The 20,099-nt window shown below is 35.0% G+C and overlaps 1 protein-coding gene across 1 annotated transcript; it reads right to left on the bottom strand.

Annotated features, from left to right (window-relative positions):
* Positions 1-2,013: 2,013 nt before the first annotated feature.
* Positions 2,014-19,879, bottom strand: Cmas (cytidine monophosphate N-acetylneuraminic acid synthetase). The gene is made up of 8 exons (XM_046436205.2): positions 19,542-19,879; positions 12,947-13,089; positions 12,642-12,797; positions 7,775-7,908; positions 5,780-5,874; positions 5,210-5,381; positions 3,959-4,112; positions 2,014-2,611 (listed from the first exon to the last, which is right to left on the bottom strand). Exons 1-8 carry the CDS (start codon positions 19,796-19,798, stop codon positions 2,421-2,423), a joined length of 1,302 nt encoding a protein of 433 aa, XP_046292161.1. The 5' UTR covers positions 19,799-19,879; the 3' UTR covers positions 2,014-2,420.
* Positions 19,880-20,099: the final 220 nt, after the last annotated feature.

The following is a 20,099-nucleotide window of genomic DNA, read 5'->3' as shown; positions in this document are numbered from 1 at the left end:
AAACAAGGACTCTGGTATAAACTATACTCATATACAATAATTACTTTGGGATCTATTTTGGCAGGAGGTTTTTGAGAAGTGTGTGGTTCATGCTAATAAAGGTATGACTTGAGAAAAATAGGCCAATACAGCCAGAAAAGCTTGACTGGAGAGGAGGGACCCACAATCAGTGGTAACTACAGCTATAAATATTAGTTTGTGGCCCAATTAATGTTATATATATATAAAACTCTTTTATTCTGTAGTCAGTATGGAGCCACTAAAAGATTTTTAAAGGATAATAGCAAAAATGTGAACAATTAACTCAGCAATATAATTGATAAAGTGAAAGACCACAGGGCTAATAGTGTCAAACTCAAGATTTGGTATCTGAAGAGAAAAAGAAGCTGGGCATGGTGGCACATGCCTGTAATCCCCATGGCTCAGAGAGACTGAGGTAGGAGGATCCAAATTCAAAGCTAGCTTCAGCAATTTAGGAAGGCCCTAAGCAATTTAGCAAGACCCTGTCTCAAAATAGAAAATAAAAAGGGATAGGGATATAGTTCAGTAGTTAAGCATCTCTGGGTTCAACCCCAGTAAAAAAAAAAAGAAAGAATATAAACCAAGGAAAACCATAACATCTCACTCATGAAAAAATTTGAAAGGTGAAGTCCAAGGAGTCTGGCTTGGAATACGCTCCGTTCAAGATATAACTAGGAGTCACAACAGAATATTGAATTAGAGCCGGGCATGGTGGCACATGCCTGTAATCCCAGCAGCTTGGGAGGCTGAGGCAGGAGGATCGTGAGTTCAAAGCCAGCCTCAGCAAAATCGAGGTGCTAAGCAACTCAGTGAGACCCTGTCTCTAATAAAAAATAGGGCTAGGAATGTGGCCTAGTGGATAAGCATCTCTGGTACAAATATATATATATGTATATAATATTAGTTAGTTAGAGATTAGATCTGAGAGTTATCCACATGGAGGTTATAGTCCAAACCTCGAACACAGATGTGATTCTGGGGGGTAGAATAAGAACTAGGGTGAGAACCTTTGGGGTAAATTTAAGGATAAAGAAAATAAAAGTCAACAGTGGGAAAATCCAGAAACATGAGTAAAACCAGGACAGGATGTAAAGGAAACTAAGGTAGGATATGGTTCTTTTTTCCTCCAACTTATATCTGTTTTGTAAGAACAGACCCTCAATTGTCCAAATCCAAGTCCTGACAGGAAAACAGCTTCCTGGAAAGCTTGGCATGAATGTCTTGCTTCTTGTTGAGTTTAAAAGGAATTCCTCTTGAATGAAATTGTGGCATTTGCTGGTAACTGGATGGGACTAGAGACTATCATGCTAAGTAAAATAACCCAATCCCCAAACACCAAAGGCCAAATGTTCTCTCTGATTTGTGGATGATAATCCAAAACATGGAAGTTTGGGGAGGGGAATAATAGATATAGATCGGACTAGACAAAGGGAAAGGAAGGGGAGGAGAAAAGAAAAGACAGAATTAATTAGTCATAACTTTCCTAGCCTTGTATTTGCATACATCACCAGGGCAACTCCACATCATGTATGACCGCCACAGTGGGAACCTAATAGAATAAGTTATACTTTATTTATGTATATTCTGCCAAAATATATGCTACTGTCATGTAAAACTAATTAAAAAAAAACAGGCATTCTTCTTTTGGTAGAAAGAGATGTAAATGTTCCACAGGAAATAGTATTTATCAGTTAAGTGTCTACATTTATGAGATAATGTCCCATGCTTGGAATCCAATCAGGTAGGAACAATTTGTGTTGGCCACAAAATTATGATAGCTGAATATAGTACACAAAATTACCATTATCACAGAGGTAACTGCAAATGACTTAATCTTGCCTTCTTCAAATCAACATATAACCATCATGATATATGTATTTATTCAGATATTTATGTTTTACACTTGGCATCCAGTAGCCTGTTTCTCACTAAGACTGCACATAATGTTAAGAAGAAATAAATGTCTTTTATAATAAGGCAATTTTCATCAAGTTTGTGAAATGTAATTTTATTAATTAACAGAAGGGTGTTCTTGCCAGACACAGTCTCCAAATAAATACAATCCCAGCATCATTAAAGCTCACAAATACACAGTTTTCCAGGGTACAATACAAAATCAATGTTGATGATTTCTTACTTGTATTTTCTAAAAATCTAAGAAAGACTGTGAACAATTTCTAAATAATTATCTTGCATAAAGATAAAGTATGGCATAATTATTTCATAGATTTTTGAATGATAATTTAAGATGACTTTTGCTTTTTAAAAAGATATTAAGATCTATCACAAATCAAATCACACCCTCTGCAACATTACACCATGGAATTGTACCCAATCAAAAATAAAAGCAAAGTGGCTGAAGAAGGCTGTATTCTTTCTTACCAACATTACACTAATTTCTATTTTTGGCATGAATTATTAACCTTTTCCATCAGTAGGAAAATGTGCTCTGCAAACTCTCGGATGGCACCTCGGCCACCATTACATTTGCAAATATATCCAACAGCCTTCTGAGCCGAAGAACAGGCATCAGCAGGAACACCATTTAGGCCTGCTCTCTTCAAGCACTCTTCATCAGACACTTCATTTCCTATCAAGTAAAATAAATACTAATTGAACATTTAGTGAGACATAAGATATTCTAGCTAAAAATGCAAACAAGTGAGAATTGGTAACTTTAGTTAAGACCTTAGGAATTATGTAAAGATTAGACAGAGCAATGAATCTTTTAAAGGGTAACTGAGATCTAAGGTTTATCGTAAGCAATTAAAAAGAAACTCTTATCAGGGACAGGGAGAAACTAGAGTATTCTTTCTGCCTGCCATAAACATAATTATAAGAAATTCTATATATGACAAATTATTTCAACATTTTATGAAGGAAAATTTCAACCATATGTAAGAAATCTAAGGTTATACTGAATTATTATCAGTGTTTTGTAATCACTTATTATTTTTTTCTATTCCCTCCTCCTAGTTTCCTTGGGCAGAGGAAAAGGAAGGAATTCCTAGAAATATTTTACCCCAAAACTCTTTAGCAGTTATCTCCAAAAGCTAAATATATTGCGTGACATATTATCAAGCTCACAAAATTGACAGTAATTCCTCAATATCATCTCATAACCATGTTCAAATATCTCCAATTATCTCAAAATTGGTTTTTTATGCTTCATTTTTTTTAATTTAGGAGTCAAATAAGGCCCACATAATGCATTTTTGTTAATGTGTATCTTTAGCCTCTTTTAATCTGTAATAGTTCTTTTGATTTGTATCCATATATATTGAAGAATTAGCATTTTCATCAAAGAATTAAATACCAAATCACACTGACATGACTACATCATTTCTCTCCCTCTCTTGCTTCTTCTATCTTCTCCCTCTTACCCCAATCCCACTTTTTAGGTAAAATAAATTTTACAACTCCCAGAACTTTAGATTCACCATTCTGAGTTTAATTATTACTATATTGTAGACAAAACAGTACTAATATAACTTTGCTCTATATTCACTGAAATATTTTTCTTTTGTTATAAAATATACTGAAATTTGAGCTGTTTTCACTGAAAGATGATGAAAAATAAAGTCAGTATTTTTTTGTGTAATTCAGTCTTTAAACTTTGCAAGGAAATTTTACTTATGAAAGTGTTGGCTATGTATAACTATAAACCCTAATTTAAAAAAAAAAAAGTGTTGGTATTTTTGCATCAAACCCAGGGCGCTTTACCGTGGAGCTACATCCCTAGCTCTTTGTATTTTAAGATAGGGTCTCAATAAGTTGCTGAGGCTTCCCCAATTTAAAACTTTGGTCAGCAGTGCAAGAAAGCTGCTATTTCCCTATAATCAAACTAATCTAGGGAATTTTCTTTACTATTATTCTATTTCATGAAAAATAAATAAATCCTGGTCCATTTTACTAAAGTTATATAAAAGACACCAACCAAGATATGCCACTTCTTTCCAGCACAGGCCCATTTCTTTTCTCCACTCATCTACAAGGGCCAGTTTGTCTGATACGCTGACTTCCATTTTGCAATCCAGCTGTAAGGAAGAGAGTGTCTCCTGGGAACAGTCCCTTTCTGAGATGAATCTCACCTGAAATGAATAAAACCCAAAACCAAACAAACAAAAAGACAAAACGTTTAGGAAAAATCAGAAAGGAAACAGAAATCTTTCATAATAAAATAAGGCCTTGTAAATAAGCTATCACAGATGAGTAGTCTTTTGACCTTCTGAAGGACTAATTATAGTAAAGTCAACTGTCATTTGAAAATGATGATACTTTAAAACAAAGCTTATTTTATTTCTAAAAGCCCAACAAAGGCAAGACAGTGTAGAGGATTCTACCCACAGGTACAAAATACAATACACACTGTGTGATACTGATCTAACATTTTCTGGTCCTTCAATTTATTAAGAGAAAAGTACATAATCTCTCTTGTGCTGCTTAGTAACACATATTTAAGAATTCTAGTGAATTATACTTGGCCTTCATTTAAAAAAAATATAAAGACTAAGTTGTTTCTAATTAAAAATTTCATTCATAAAAAATACTACATTTTTGAATGCAAAGTATAATTTGCTTGACTCCTAGGAGGGACCAGCAGCAAGTTCTGGTAGTGTGCTGCCTGGAATGGGCCAGCTGCAGCCTGCATGCAGGTGTGTTCAGGGCTCCTTGAGGGCAGGAGAAATGACAGGCTGCTGGCTGTTGGAGGATGGTGGGGACTTAGGGAGGAGCTGACTTCCTTGAAGTAACATATTTCAGAGGCCAAAAATAAAGGTGTCTGAAATCCTGCTTAAAAAAAAAAAAAAAGAATATGCTACATTTTAAAAATCCACAAGATATCTGCCCTTTTCTAAATGCCAAAACTAGTTAGTTAGGAAATCTTTCTTGTTCCAAGATCCTGTGGCAATTTCTAATAATCTAGTTAGCACTTATTTAAAAGCAGTATATTTACACTTACTGAATAAATTACACTCACTGAATAAATAAAAAAATATTATTTGATGATTAAAAAAATCTCAATTTTACTCATCCAAAAATAAAGTGTGATAATTTTCTAGGCATGTGAGGTTAAACTTAAGATATTTTAATAATTAATACTAAAAATTTAAATCTCTTAATTCCTTGTATATTCTTTAACCCTGAATCAAAATCTTATAAAATAATGCTACATTCAGGGAGCACATACCTCAATACCACTTTTCTTTAATAAACTTATCCCAATAGCATCTTTTACATCATAAGATATTATTTCTTTTTGGTCTCCTGATACATAAATGTGGCCATTGGTGAGACATCCATCAATATTGCATACCAAAAGTTTTATCTCCTTAAACTTCTCTTTGCCAAAATAGCCATATCTAAAAGAAACCAAAATAGACCTATGAGTACAAATGCAGTACTAATCACTCCCTCTCATCTGGCCAGCACCAGTAACTGAATCCTCATGCTCCATTCAATTATTCAAGTATTACTCTTCAAATTTACTTAACATATAATATACACTTTGACTTACAGTTCAAGACCTATACACAGTGTGTTCTAACCAGATTATGTGTTTCTAAGTTTATTGAACAAGTCACCTAAAGGCATATTTTATGCATATATCTTTCCCACATGAGCAAACTAGTTCCAGAGACCCTAAGATGTTTGGAGTATTAGAAGTCGATGTCTAGATGCATAATTAAACATCATCTAGTAAAAATAATTTTAGGCTCTAGTACAAAGGTTATCCAAGTTTGTTTGTTTTTTTTTTTACCTTAATACTCTTTGCTCTGCAATAGGCCAATCAATATCCACATCTATATCCACACTGTGTTCAGCGCGCATTTCGTAGTATGCCATTTTTCCACCCTAAACACAGTACAAATGTCATGAGTACTGTTTTTAATATGATCACATTAAGTGTATTAAAATATAGAACAATGGATTAATTTCTATAGTACTAAGAAAAAGAAATAACACAGTAAAATAAAAAATATACCACAAATTATTTGGTTTTTTTAGAAAGCAAAGCTCACACAAAACTAATAACCTTTAATATGTAAGTACCCATTTTTCTTCAAAAAGATTTCTATTTTATGATTGAAAAAAGAAATCACAGCCATTCTCCAGGATTGTTACCACAGGGATTTTCTAAAAAATCCCTTAAAATATTCCCCTTTTTTTCTGGAGATCTCTTCCATCATCATTCAAAAGCAATATAAAGGTTTTCAGAACTTCTGTTCCAACTTGCTACTAAGGGGCAGGACAGGGAGTTGTACAGTACTGTTGTACAGTACTGTCTTGGATGACTGAGCCACAGAGGAGAATGGAAAACAGTTTTCCAGATTACATGTGGGCCAAGGCAGGGTCAGATTCTGAGGTATGGGAGTAAGAGGAGGGGCCTTTCTCTGACAGTAATTATTTGAAAGATCAGATCAATTACTAGAAAATTTCATTTTTTCCAGAATTGTTAGTTTTTTTATGAATCTTGTTATAATGAGAAACATTACTTTGCTCCACACTTTGGGAAAGGGTTAGGTCAAAGTTCTCCTTAGAAAAGAGTTCATGGAAGATGGTATCTTTCTATGTCAAATTTAATTTTCCTCAATACCTGAACTTAACTGTACAGTCTACTTTTGCCTATGTAGTATCCAGAAGATTGGAAAAAATGCTTTTCCTTTTTTTCTTCAGAGCACAAGTCATATTAGAATTTTTACTGTAGAGTGATGAGGCTTTTCTTTTTTTTTTTTTTAATTGGCACTGGGGATTGAAATCAGAGCCTCACCTATGTGCTTTACTCTGAGTCCCCAACCCCTTTTTAATGCTATTTTTTTTTTTTTAGTAACATAAGGAAGGACCTAGATCTAAAGCCTGACAGTCCCACTGACTAGCTATTCTGCCTTGAGTTAATTACTTCACTTTTGAGAACTAAAGTTTCCTTCTAGGTAAAACTGGTATAGAAATGTTTACTTCATTCAGTTGTTGTGCAGATTACATAAATTATGAACATTTTACTTGGTACATTTAAGTGGTACATAAATAACAGCTATTAAAATTAACCAATTTACAAATATATGGTGCAACAATGTAGGACCCAAAATGAGACAGACATTCAATCTCCATGTTTTAAAATGAGAGCAATGAGTCAGAACAGATAAAAATGATATATTCAAGGTTAAGCTCATTAGAATGTGGTGTTCTTGACTTCCAGGCTTGTCTTTTTTCACATCTACTACATTGGTTATTTTCTCTTTTTAAAGTAATAGAAATTATTCATCTGTACAGCCACAACCTACCTAACAGTACCATAAACATGTATTACAAACAATTCTGAATGGAATCATGTGAATATCAGGACACATGTAAACATTCAGTACTTGATTCATTTTTTTAATTGTTTTTAGTTGTTGATGGACCTTTATTTTATTCATTTTATTTATATGTGGTGCTGAGAATCGAACCCAGTGCCTCACAGATGTGAGGTAAGTGCTCTACCACTGAGCTACAACCCCAGCCCACTTGATTCATTTTTTTTATCTTAATATTATAGTTGGAACAGAATTCCTTTTATATTTACTAAATAGACTCCAAATATCACTTTGGGGGAAAACCTGAAGAATAAATGCGGTAAAGGATAAATCTTGTCAGCTATTGCCTTTCCTCTGGGGGATGCTACTTTCTTTTAGCAACCATGCCAGACTTCTTCCCTGGAATTCAATGTGTTCATATGAGAGGGTTTGAAAGGACTTTATAAAATGAATGTACAAACCTGTAAGTAACCCATCTCTATCAAATGTCTTTTAGCAAAATAAAATGAGCCATTTTCATATAATTCTCCATCCCAGTCTTGTCGACGAGGTCGTTTAGCTGGATTCAAATTCAGAGGCTCAGTCACTTCACAAACTAAAAACAAAAAGCTATAGTCAGTCCATATTGCTTTGGATACAGAAAGTGTTCATTTGGTAACTTAAAAAAAATAAAAATTAAAATGAACTAAAAATATGTCATTTTTTCTTTATCTAGATAATTAACTAAAAGGACTTCTTTAAAGGAACAAAATCTCCAATAATTCTAATGCTATATCTTTGCTTTCTCATAGTAACTGAAAAATATTTTACAAGGAATTGTAGAATAATCAAGGTTTAAGATATTTATACAAACATAATGCTTTGGGAAAACATCAAAGCTGTCTTAAACTAGCTTTAAAAAAAACTAAGCTTATCATAAAATACCACATTCAGAATTTTAGCCCTTTATTTTTTATTATTTGCATCTGTGTTATTTATGTAATGTGGTTGAAGAATTACTTTTACAGATTTATTCAGAAAACAGGATTTTTCCCATTAACTTATTGAAACATTTAAATTGATAGAATGTTTATATATTAAATATTTTATTAGTAGTTAAAACTATATGAAACACCTATTCATTATTATGCTTGATAATAAAGACTCAGCAATATCAACATTAATGATGACAACACATTATAAAAAAATTAAGCCTTTGGTATTGGTATATAGATATTTCCTTACCTTTTCAATGAATTTCCTCCTAATCTGTATATGTGGATATATATGAGTGTGTGTGTGTGTGTGTGTGTGTGTGTATGTTTAATAGCTGCTAATTCATCAACATCTTTCTTTTGGCTGTAAAGTTTCTAGTAATAACCTCTAGTTGTATGTGTAAAGTTTCTGGTAATAACCTCTATTTACTTTACTAACTAAGCCAATCTCTGTTCTTTTTCATCCATATTTAATATAATCTAGGAAAAAACTCAGCAAATAGATTTTGAATAGCTACAGGTTGTACAGCTTTATAGGCACTGGAGTGAAAAAGAGGAACAAGTCTTTTCTAGAATCAGTGGCTGCTTTCTTCATGGGGCTATTTGCTGAAGAGAGGACAAGGTGAGAGAAGGATCAAGCAGGCAAATGAGACGGCTTCTGCTAGGGTAAGAAAAAATTAGAAGAATTTTCAATGGCCCTGTAAACTTAGTAGCAAACTGTCGTCCAAATTCAAGTCCCATGTTTGGGAATCCTAAATAAAGCCCAATGATTCCCTCTACAAGATTTCTGTTGAGGGTGCTGTGTGGCATGGGAAGCTGGGAATGGGCTGGAAGACAGGGTGCGATCCTATGGTGCTTAGATCCCAAAGTCCTATTAGCAAAAGTCGGTAGGTAGATATCAACAGTATTTTCAAAATATATCTTCTGATAAAGTACCTGCACTAGGAGGTGAATTGAAATTATAGTTTAAAGATACCCAACTTATATATGAATCAAAGTTATTATGTCCTCTCTGGAGAAAATAAATACTATAGTCTCTTAAGAGGAAGCGGAAATACATTACTCGCAATCAAGAGAAAAACAGTCATAGAAACAGATCTATACATGACCCAGATGCTAGAATTTACAATCCAGGTCTCCTAAATAGCTATTATAAATATGGTTAAAGAAACTACAGAAGATAAAAAATGCATAAAGAGGGAGAAAATTTCAACACAGAATAGAATCCCTAAAAAGAAAGGGAGAGAGGGGGTTGGGAGGAGAACGAGAAGGAAGGAAAACAAAAGCACAGTGTCTCCAATAACTCACTGGATAAAATTTATAATGCACCGGACAAGTCAAAAGAAATGATCAATAAACTCAAAAATTTAAAGTCATTAAGAAACTGCTCAAAATCAAGCACAGATAAATAAATAGTAAAGAACTGACCAACAGAATTGCGTACACAACATAATTGCTTAAAATTTCTTAAACCGGAGTCCCAGAAATGTCACAGAAAAAAAAAAAATCTGAAGGGATAACAGCTGAGAATTTTTGAGTGATGATAACAGATATATCAACCTATAGATTCAAGAGGTTCAGAGAGCTCCAAAGAAAACTATGAGTCAGAGTGTGGAAAACTAAATAAAAAGAAATTTTTGAGAGCAGTTTGAGGAAAAATGACACATTATTACAGAGAAACAATAGTCAAAATGATGGCTGATTTATTATTAAAAAAAACACAGATGGCAGAAAATAATGAAATATTTTAAAGATGAATCTTCAGAAGAACATCATAAAAATGCAAGTTTAAAATGCTGGAAAAAAAATCCAAACAAAATTTCATACTTAATGGAAGTATCCTTAAAAATAAAGGCAAATTACATTTTTAGATAAACAAAAGCTGAATTTGTCACCAACAGTTACACACTATATAATAAGGGCAAATATAAGAAATGAAAAATTACAGAAAAATATAAATATGCAGGTGAAAGATAAATGACTATTAACAATTTTAAAAAAAGACTCAGTTGTTAAAATATAGCAACAATGTATTATGGCATTAAAATATATGTTGAAATAGACTGCTTCAATAAAAGTACAAAAGAAAGGGCATAAATAGAAATATACTGGTATGAGGTTTTCAATTATTGATGAAGTTATAAAATACCAGTTCAGGGTAGATTGTAACAAAGGCATGAAGTATATTCTCTAGGGCACTGCTGTACATTAGAAATACAATGTAAGCCATATAAGTAATTTAAAATTTTCTACTAGCTACATTGTGAAGAAATAAAAGGAACCAAACTAATTTTAATAGTACATTTTACTGGGTTGGGTGTGTGGCTCAGTCATAGATTATTTGTCTAGCATGCGGAAGGCCCTGGGTTCTATTCCCGGCACAATAAAAACAACAAACAAACAACAACAACAAAAAAAAAACAGTACATATTATTTAGTCCAATGTATCTAAAATATTACAATTTCAACATGTAATAAATATAAAAACTATTGAGATATTGTAACACTTCTTGGGCTTTCATACCAAATCTAGAAATGCAATATGTATTTTATACTTAGCGCTCACCTGAGTTTGGCACTGTTAACATTTCAAGCATTAACAGTACTAGTGGCTACCAGATAGTGCAGATATAGAGTAACAACTAAAAAAGAATATGTTATAGAAAATAAAATGGAATAATTTTTAAGGTACTGATTAAACTACTAGGACTTTTAGTCATAATGACTATATAAACAAGGAACAAAAGAATCATTAAGAAATGCCAGACTGGGGCTGAGGTTGTGGCTCAGTGGCAGAGTGCTTGTCTAGCCCATGTGAGGCACTGAGTTCGATCCTCAGCACCACATATAAATAAGTAAATAAAATAAAGATATTAATTCCATTTACAACTAAAGAAAAAATTTAAAAAGAAAACAGAAATGCCAGTCTGGTTTAGAATAACTGCCTATCAGTATTCTATTTTATAGTGGTATCAGGGAATATATCATATGAAAAGACAAAGATATTGTTCCTAACGTGCATTCTTAATGCTCAAAGACATTTCTTCAAATATTCCTGACTTTTTAAAAAAAAATATTTATGGATTTTTAAATTTATGAAATTGTCACCTATTGAATCTAGATATTTCTTGGACTTTAATATAGTATAAACCTCAAAATCCAATTTGAATTTGGGTTTTCTTGATTTGAATAAAATTTTGTTTTTTTAAGATTTAATAGCTCCTTCCTAGATTTTATTTGTAGATTGGATAAATTAGTTTAAATTTTTATATTGGCAAGCAAGCCTAACAGAATCTGGCACAGAAAAAATAATGTCTACTGAATAAAAAAAAAGTAAATATATTTATTGATATATATTGTCTTGATAAAATTCATAATTTGAGATTGAAAAGTTATTATTTTCAGTCTATCTATATCTTATGTATACTCCTGATTATCTTTTTTTTGTACTTTCTCCAGTTTCACTACCTTCATTACTATCTTATTTTTAAGACATATATTACATAGAGACAGGCTGGCTTTTGAAAGTCAGCAAATGTCAGTGTACCTAAGAGAAATCACATTACTTTCCCCCAAGTATGCTACATTTACCTATTTGTTAGTGACTCTGTTTTTTTATTAAATATTTTGTTAATTTATCTGACTAGAAATCAGGCTCCCATTAAACCCGTCTTACATATGAATTACAAATTTGGGGAATTTTACTCTTGAGATTTTCTAGAACTCTTTTGACAAATGCTTTTTATTTGCATATGTTTTGTATGCAGTTTATCTAAAATGTATTTGATCTATAAAAATGACATCTGCCTCAAAAAGACAAGTAGCAATAGAGGATTAGAAAGTCTAATCATAAAGAAAAAAACAAAGAAATTGCCTCAATAAAAAGATTTAGAACTAATTATGTCATTGTTCCCTTTTTAACTCTTCTCAATCTTAAAGAATATTTATATATAAAAACTGATTCTCAGGCTGGGGTTGTGGCTCAGAGGTAGAGTGCTCACCTACCATGCGTGATTCGATCCTCAACACCACATAAAATAAAGAAAAGATATTGTGCCCACCCATGACTAAAAAATAAATATATTAAAAAAAAAAAAACCAACTGAAAACTGATTCTCCAGCTAGGCACAGTGCTGCATGCGTGTAATCCCAGCAGTGCCAGAGGCTGAGGCAGGAGGATTACGAGTTCAAGGCCAGCCTCAGAGACCTTGTCTGTAAATAAAATACAATAATGGCTGGGGATATGGCTCAGTGGTCAAGTGCCCCTGAGTTCAATCCGTGGTACCCACCCCCAGTCCCCAAAACACCTGATCCTCAGTAAAATGAGCTAAAATAAAGACCGATAAAAGATTACCTCCTTTCTGAATTTCACTCCATCGAAACTGATGCCGTCTCACAACAGAGAAAACAGAATCATATCCTTCCTCTCGAATCATTTCTGCAACTTTCTGAAGGTCCGTAGGATGTAAACATGGAGAAGTAGCTTGAATATTTCCTATGATATCAACCTCTTAAGAAGACAAAAGAAATGAAAAGGACATCAGAATAAAGTTCTGGCAAGCATGCAAACTAAGATCTTTAGTTCAGATGTTAAAACAAGTCTTGTGAGATGATAAGTTAGAAATTAAATAAAATTTTGAATAGTATCCAGACTCATACCATTGTGATAATTAAGAAATTCTATGATGGCATCTAGTGAGGTAGCACTGTCTTTTGACGCTTCAGAACTTCGTCGGTGAACTTGTGCACCAAATTGTTTGGCCACATTCTCAATTTCATCATGGTCTGTTGAAACCCACACACTGTTCAGATATTAAAAAAAAAAAAATTAAATAGTAACATCAACAAAAAGAAATCACGAACAATAAAAAGGAGCTCTGCAATCCTAGAATACAATTTACACATTGTTAGAATTGTTTTTTGTACCATTAAAATAATGTTAAACATCCAGAGTAATATAAAGAATTATTAAGTATTTTGCATGTATATTATATCTGAAAAAAATTTTATACTAAATGTTTCCATTTATATCTCAAAAAATTTGTTTTATGTATTATATATTATTATCATTTTATGTATTATATATAATTATTATTTAGGTAATATAGTTCTATAAAACTAGATATACTAAGCAAAAAAACCACTAGATTTCAAATCTAAAGAAATTAAAAGAAGATCCTGATTCTTATTCCCCAAATTCAAAATATTTTATGAAATATTTTAATAAACTTAAGAAAAACATGGCTTGGCTTAGCCAAGTCATAAAGCTGAAAGTTTCAAGCTTAGAAGAGTATATACGCACAATTATAGGCCCAAATCAGATAATTGAATTTTTCCCCCCTACTTTATCAATGAATCATTTCTGCAACAATGAGTAGGCAGAAGTTTGAACAAAGAATCAAGTTATAGCCATTGATAATAATAGGTTATGGGCCCTGGCTTGAGTGGCTCAGGAGAGTTTAACTCAACACTATTAATTACAACTTCCACAGTGGTATATTTAGACTTTATTAGGTAAAAACAAAGAATAAAAAATGTTATTTTGGGTAGGCACAGTGGCGCACACTTGTAATCCCAGTGGCTCGCTCAGGAGGCTAAGGCAGGAGGATCGCAAGTTCAAAGCCAACCTTAGCAATAGCAAAGTGCTAAGCAACTCAGTGAGATCCAGACTCTAAATAAAATACAAAAAAAAAAAGGGGGGGGGGGTTGGGGATGTGGCTCAGTGGTGGAATACCCCTGAGTTCACTGCCTGGTAGTCCTTCAAACAAACAAACAAACAAACAAATAAATAAATAAATGCTATTTTTGAGGATATAAACTAATCTGTACTTAAGTTGTTTTCTGCACCTTCACTGAGTCCCACTGCCAGAAAGAAAAATTGAATATTACTCTAGCCACATTTTAATACTGACATTATGCCCAGATATTTCAATGGCTTATAGTCTTTGCCACATATGTACACATATATATTTTTTCTTTTATTCCATTCATATAGTTGTTATGAGGATTAAATATAAACCATTTACCACAAAATAAACATTTAATAGATGGTAGTAATTAAAAACACTAAAACAGGAATGGTAATAAAGAAACATGGGCACTGTCTCATTTAATCTTCATACTGAAATCTATTGAAACCTGAAGTTCTACTTTCAAATCTTCAGAGGTCCAAATGCCTAATTTGTATGCATTATATAAGACAATGGCACTGTTAATATAAAAACAGCAATCCACATGCACACCTAAAAACACAACAATCATTGTGAAAGGGAATAAGTGAATAAACTTCCTTTGGTTTAGATAAAATGCACAAAGAGGAAAGAATAAACATGTGTGCCAATACGCCTAATAATATTAAAATCAAGTAAAGGGTCAAAGTCTAATGTCAATGGTTTTAGCCTTGAATGAAGGCATACTACATCAAACAGGGTGAACAGGAATATCAACTAAATTGAAAATTGTAAACTGCCATTTTAGGATAACATAGCATAGGCCTTTCATGAGTCATAAATCTACACCCTAGAAATGAAACTAAAATTTATTTTCACCAGTATGTTATGCAAGATTTTAAAGATCAATTTGTTCTGAGGTTTACTTACACACTACTGAATCACTGTTGAAAACCAAGTACTTAAAGAGTTAGTTCTAGAAATAATACTTCACTAAATGAAAAGAAAATTTTTATCTCAGCATTTTTCTTGACTGCTAAATATCCTAACTACTATGCAAATTTAGCAACCCTAAAAATGTAATATTTTTAGTTTTGATTCTGAGCAGGGCCATAGAATTTGCCTCAATTAAGTCAATTATGGTTTTGAACAAAATAATCTTCAAGGTGTCTTCTAGCCCTAAAACCACAAACCACATAGCTGTAATTTTCTTCAATTCCCTTCTAAGGTAAATATTTGTCAAAGGAAGAAAGAAATGGGTTGGAGGCAGGAAGTATGTGCCAAAGTCCTCCTGTAGTCATAGTAAGTCAATTAAATTAAATCAACACACTTTAATTGAGGATCTAAAGTAATAAAGCATATCAAGATAAATAAGACTGTACCTACTCATGACAAGTTTTTCATCTAATCTGCAGTGGTTTTTCCAGGCCCAAAATGGCCCACTCCTCAGGCTGGGTCTGTAACATTTTATTGAAATACAGTCACACTCATTCATTTATGTATACGTGTCCTCCTTTCACAACATAAAACCACAGAACTGAGTAGTTGTAACAGACACCATCTGGCCTGCAAAGCCTAAAATATTTACTATCTGTTCCTTTATAGAAAGTTTGCTGAAAGTTGAAATACAGAATAAAAACATATTTCCATTAACTCTTCAAAGCCAAGGAATGTAAGCACCAGAATTTTGAAGATCATTACTAATGTTCCATTTTACAGTCAAAGAAACTATAGTCCATGGAAGAGATCAAGACTGTAAAAATCTCCATTACAAGAGGAAAATATAAATGTTAGATCACATACTATGGGCCTGTACATACATTAACTCACTTGTTCTCCTCAGCAAGCTTATGAGGTAGACATTTAAATCCATTTTGTGGATGAAGAGACTAGGGCACTACATGGTTAATATATGGTGAAGCTAGAATTCATATACATACAATATAACTCCAGGGTCTATGATCTTACCACTCTCAATACTGCTGGCACTAAATGAAGGAATAAACCATGTTGCTATGTATGAGAAGACAGACTTGATTATTTGGAGATCAGCAAAGCCTTCATGGTGGAAGTAGTCATAGTCCCTCCTGTTACCCCAAGTTAAACTTTCCAGGTCCCCAGAATGGAAGTCACACAGCAAGCAGCAATGAGAACCAAACAGAATAAAATCACATTATTACATGATATTGTGAGTTAGAGAAGGCAGTTAAAAATATATTCATTTTGCTAGTTACGGGAAAGACTTATTTCATTTCTTCTAATCACTAATATTGGTATGGAGACAGAAATGGCAGGTAACTCAAAGAAGTTGAAAAATGTTATCCCTATAGTCAAGGGGTTTATACTGTAGTCTAGATGAATGAAGTGAAACTGATACAGAAGAAGTTGACAGGTAAGTCATTTTTTAATGGAATTCTGTACATATGCATTTTAATAACGAAAACAGGAAAATCATTGTTTAAAACAAACATGTGTTTTCTAATCCTTTCATAACAAATCTCCAGTGTACACTGTAATGGCTATTTTGTTGTATTTTGACTCCCAGAATCTATTCCCCTCACTTTTGCTAACTGGACTTAATTTTCCTATTAGACCTGTCATGTACTTCAGTGGGGATTCCATTGCTTCCCCAGAGTGGAAGACGCAATAAACAATACAAGAGTCTTGCGACGGTAACTGGTTCTAGTATAAGCAGAGGACCCGATGAGACCCAGTGAGAACTTTACTAAAGGTTTGAGGAAGAGCAATTTTTTCTGATAACACTTAAATCTAGAAGGATTTGAGGAATACTGTCAAGGATAAAGAAAGCTGGTTACCAGTTTAAGTAGAGAGGACAGGTTGTACTCTATTTTAATAGGGGCAAGAATCCTGTGTAAACTGAACTCAGATTCCCAGAAAATATGAGCCTGGAGACTTTTTCAAAGGCTAGGGTTTGCTACATGAAAGGCGCTGAGAGTTGTTCAAGGGGATTAGTCCATGTAAAGGTTCACTTGCATTTATTAATTGGTGCTTATCTGGGGAAGAAGCAGATTTCTTTCTTTATAACAACTGACAACATTGCAAGTTGAAGAAAAGCATTCACCAAAGCCAGCCCTTATCTTTTCCACCTGGCCTGAGTTATCTTTCAGAATGTTTGCATTTGACCTTGGGGGAGGGATGCAGTTTGGGGTGGCAGAATTACATCTCAAAGGGCAGAGAAAGTTTCTACAATTGAAAGCTTTCTAAAGCAACTGTTTTAACAGGGGGTTCAAAGGCTATCAGCCTATTACCAAGTTTTTCCAGGAATAAATAGTACATTGTGGCAGCATTAAACCTTCCCAGCAGGCATTTTATGGGGGGCTGGAATCATGCTAGAGACAAAGCCTTAAGCTGCTAGAAGCCATGATAGAGCTAAGACTCTTGGTGCAATGGTTTGGGAATAGTTTTGCAGTTGTCAGTACAATCACCTTGACCTCACAAAAGAGCAACTTATCCAAAACCAAGAAATTGAGAATTTTGGTGATAGAGTGCACCATGCCCTTATCTTTTATTTTTCTTCAAATCATTGATGACCACCTGATACACTATATATTAATGTCTGCATATTGCTCATCCTTCCTTATTGTAAAACAAGCTCCATGCAATTAGATGAAACTGATAAGTGGGTTAACTCACTCCTAGCACAAGAAAGTCTGATTTTTACTATTTGTCTTACTCTCCAAATAATGAGGCAGTCTTGCCTGCAGAGAATAAGGGAAAACATCAAAGAACAATATCAGTCATATGACCCACTGATCACTAATCTTTCTTGAAGTTTATAGGACCCAGGAATGCCTGGCAATTGAAACAACATCAAGCAAACTGACTACTGCAACTGACCATTCCAGAGTTCATCTGGCTATGGTGAAAGTGGCATTCCTTACAGGATAGAATTGGGGAGACAGACCTCCATCTTCCACCTGCCAACCTCTTAAGTTCTTTCTTCTTCCACTCTTGTCTCCTCAGGTATTGGCTTCATAGGGTGGCAGCAGAACCAGACTTTTCACAGTCATATAGGGACTGACCCTCCTGCTACTGCTATGACCCCTGCTTTAGGAACAGAACAGTGTCTGTCAAATAACAGATAGTTAATAAATATTTGCTGAATGGAAGAACCATTTTTTGACCTTTTTAATTTTTGTATCTGAAACAAGACTCACCCTTTTTTGTTAAATAATTTTCAAAGTGGTGTTTTGACATTTGCAATCCATGTAAATGATAGTTTTATTCTCAATCTACTGTGTGATTTTGATCTCTAGTATTATAAACTTTACTCTTCCACTATGGTCTGGATGTACTCCCTTATCTTAGTACTTCTCACTTTGTACCCTTCCTAAAAAGGTAAAAACTGTCCAAAAGTCTGCACACTTCATAAGGACAACCACATTCCATTCATCTTGGTATTCCCTTGTATGCATGGCAGAAATGAGGGCTTAGTAAATGTTTACTGAATTGAACCAAACTCCAAGTTCTTCCCTATCTCTCCTTAGCACACTTCCCATACATTAGTGTTATCTTCTGAGCACCAGCTCCTATTTGTGTGGCTCCACCCAGAGCTTACTTTGGGTTAAAACATTAAGAAAATTAGTAAATTTATGCTTTTTGGTATCTATCTCACTCATAAACGAAATTGGTTAAATGAAACACATCCATATAGTAATATGGGTAATTAATCATGGAAATTAATATGCTTCAAAAGCAGACATCTCCTTAAAAAGCAAAACAGCTAATTATTAAAATAATTTCATTTTCTCAGTAACAAATTCAAGTGTAATTAGGTTGCATCTACTATGTGTAAATTCATTCTTGGTAAAGACTTTCATCTCTCTTCTTTGATGAATGACATCGGCTTGCAACAAATGACCAATTTGGCATGTGGCAACGTCTCAAAATGATGCACAAATAAAACTGTCCTTAGGGCAGACAAAGTTCAAGAGGTATAATAAAATCATTTACAAACATAAAACAGCCAGTTATATACCTTGCCACTGTCTCTCACATCCGTACAAATGTAAGGAGCTTTCTAGATTGTGCTGACTCACAAGCAGATAGCTGGTATTTTTCAAAGGTTAGGAAAGGCTCTCCAAGCTGATCTTAAAACTAGGAAGCCCTGACATCGGAGTCCACTCATGAACCTGATGCCTCCCTAAGAGGATCAGCATCAAGCAGTTATCAAGGCTGAGCAACAGGAGAGCCTCAAGGGCCTCTGTCAAAAGGAGCTCACACAGATGTTACACAGGGGATTGGTCTCCTTTGCTTTTGCCAGTGAGGTCCACCCGGTTGGAGGTGACCGTTAGGTAGGGGAAATCTCCCCTTATAAAAGTACGACATTCTCAAGGGCGAGACAGGAACTGTTTCGGGTCATGGCTATTAGAAGCTACGGAACAAGGAAGGCGCTGAAGCCCTTCCTCCGGAGCTCTCGGCCCGGGCCCAACACCCGGATCCTGCACGCCCCTCATAGGAGCGATCGCGCCCTCCAGGAGCAATGCCCCGGGAACCCCCTCCAGCAGCCCGTCTCCTCTCCCGACCCCAGCCCAGACCGCGCCTCCAGTCTCGCACAAGCGCACCTCTGGAAGACCCCCGAGTCCAGGGCCGCACGCAGGACCCAGCCAATGAGCGGGACCCCCGCCAGGTGCTTAATGTTCTTCAGGGGGATGCCTTTGCTGCCGCCCCGGGCCAGAATTAGGGCCGCCAAGTGCGGGGGCTTCTCTACACATCGGCCCTGGCCGCCGCGGGAGTTGCGCTGTAGCTTAGGCGGTCGGCCCCGGGACGACCGCCCCCGTGGATTGCAGACAGAGGTGGACCCCTTTTCCAAGGAGTCCATCTTCCTCCTACGCCTTCGCTCCAGCTTCTCCACATCCGGGAGCTAGTCCCCCGCCAACTCAGCTACGGCTCCGCCCGATCCCCGCCCGGCCGCTGGAGCTGGCGGCTGTGCCACGCCCACGCCCACGCCCACGCCCCTCGATGTGCACGCCGGTTGTTGTAGTCCGAGCCTTCTGCCCCGTCTGGCAAGGCAATCTAGGCTTGCAGGTCTGGGAGTGCAGGGACCCTTGGAGAGGTGTGGTTTCTAGGATGCTTGATATTGTATGTATGTGTTGAAAATAGGCTAAATGGGTTATTGATTT

Source organism: Marmota monax, unplaced genomic scaffold (assembly GCF_021218885.2).
Source record: "Marmota monax isolate L192 unplaced genomic scaffold, Marmota_monax_Labrador192_F-V1.1 WCK01_AAM20220418_F8-fsc00012, whole genome shotgun sequence".
NCBI classification, from domain to species: Eukaryota; Metazoa; Chordata; class Mammalia; order Rodentia; family Sciuridae; genus Marmota; species Marmota monax.
This window is presented reverse-complemented; position numbering and strand designations above follow the sequence as displayed.

Coding starts and splice junctions, on each gene's coding strand:
- Cmas (XM_046436205.2), bottom strand. CDS start 19,798: ATGGACTCCTTGGAAAAGGGGTCCACCTCTGTCTGCAATCCACGGGGG. Junction 13,090..19,541: donor GACTCGGGGGTCTTCCAGAG/GTGCGCTTGTGC, acceptor ATATCTGAACAG/TGTGTGGGTTTCAACAGACC. Junction 2,612..3,958: donor GAAAGAAGTGGCATATCTTG/GTTGGTGTCTTT, acceptor TTTACTTGATAG/GAAATGAAGTGTCTGATGAA.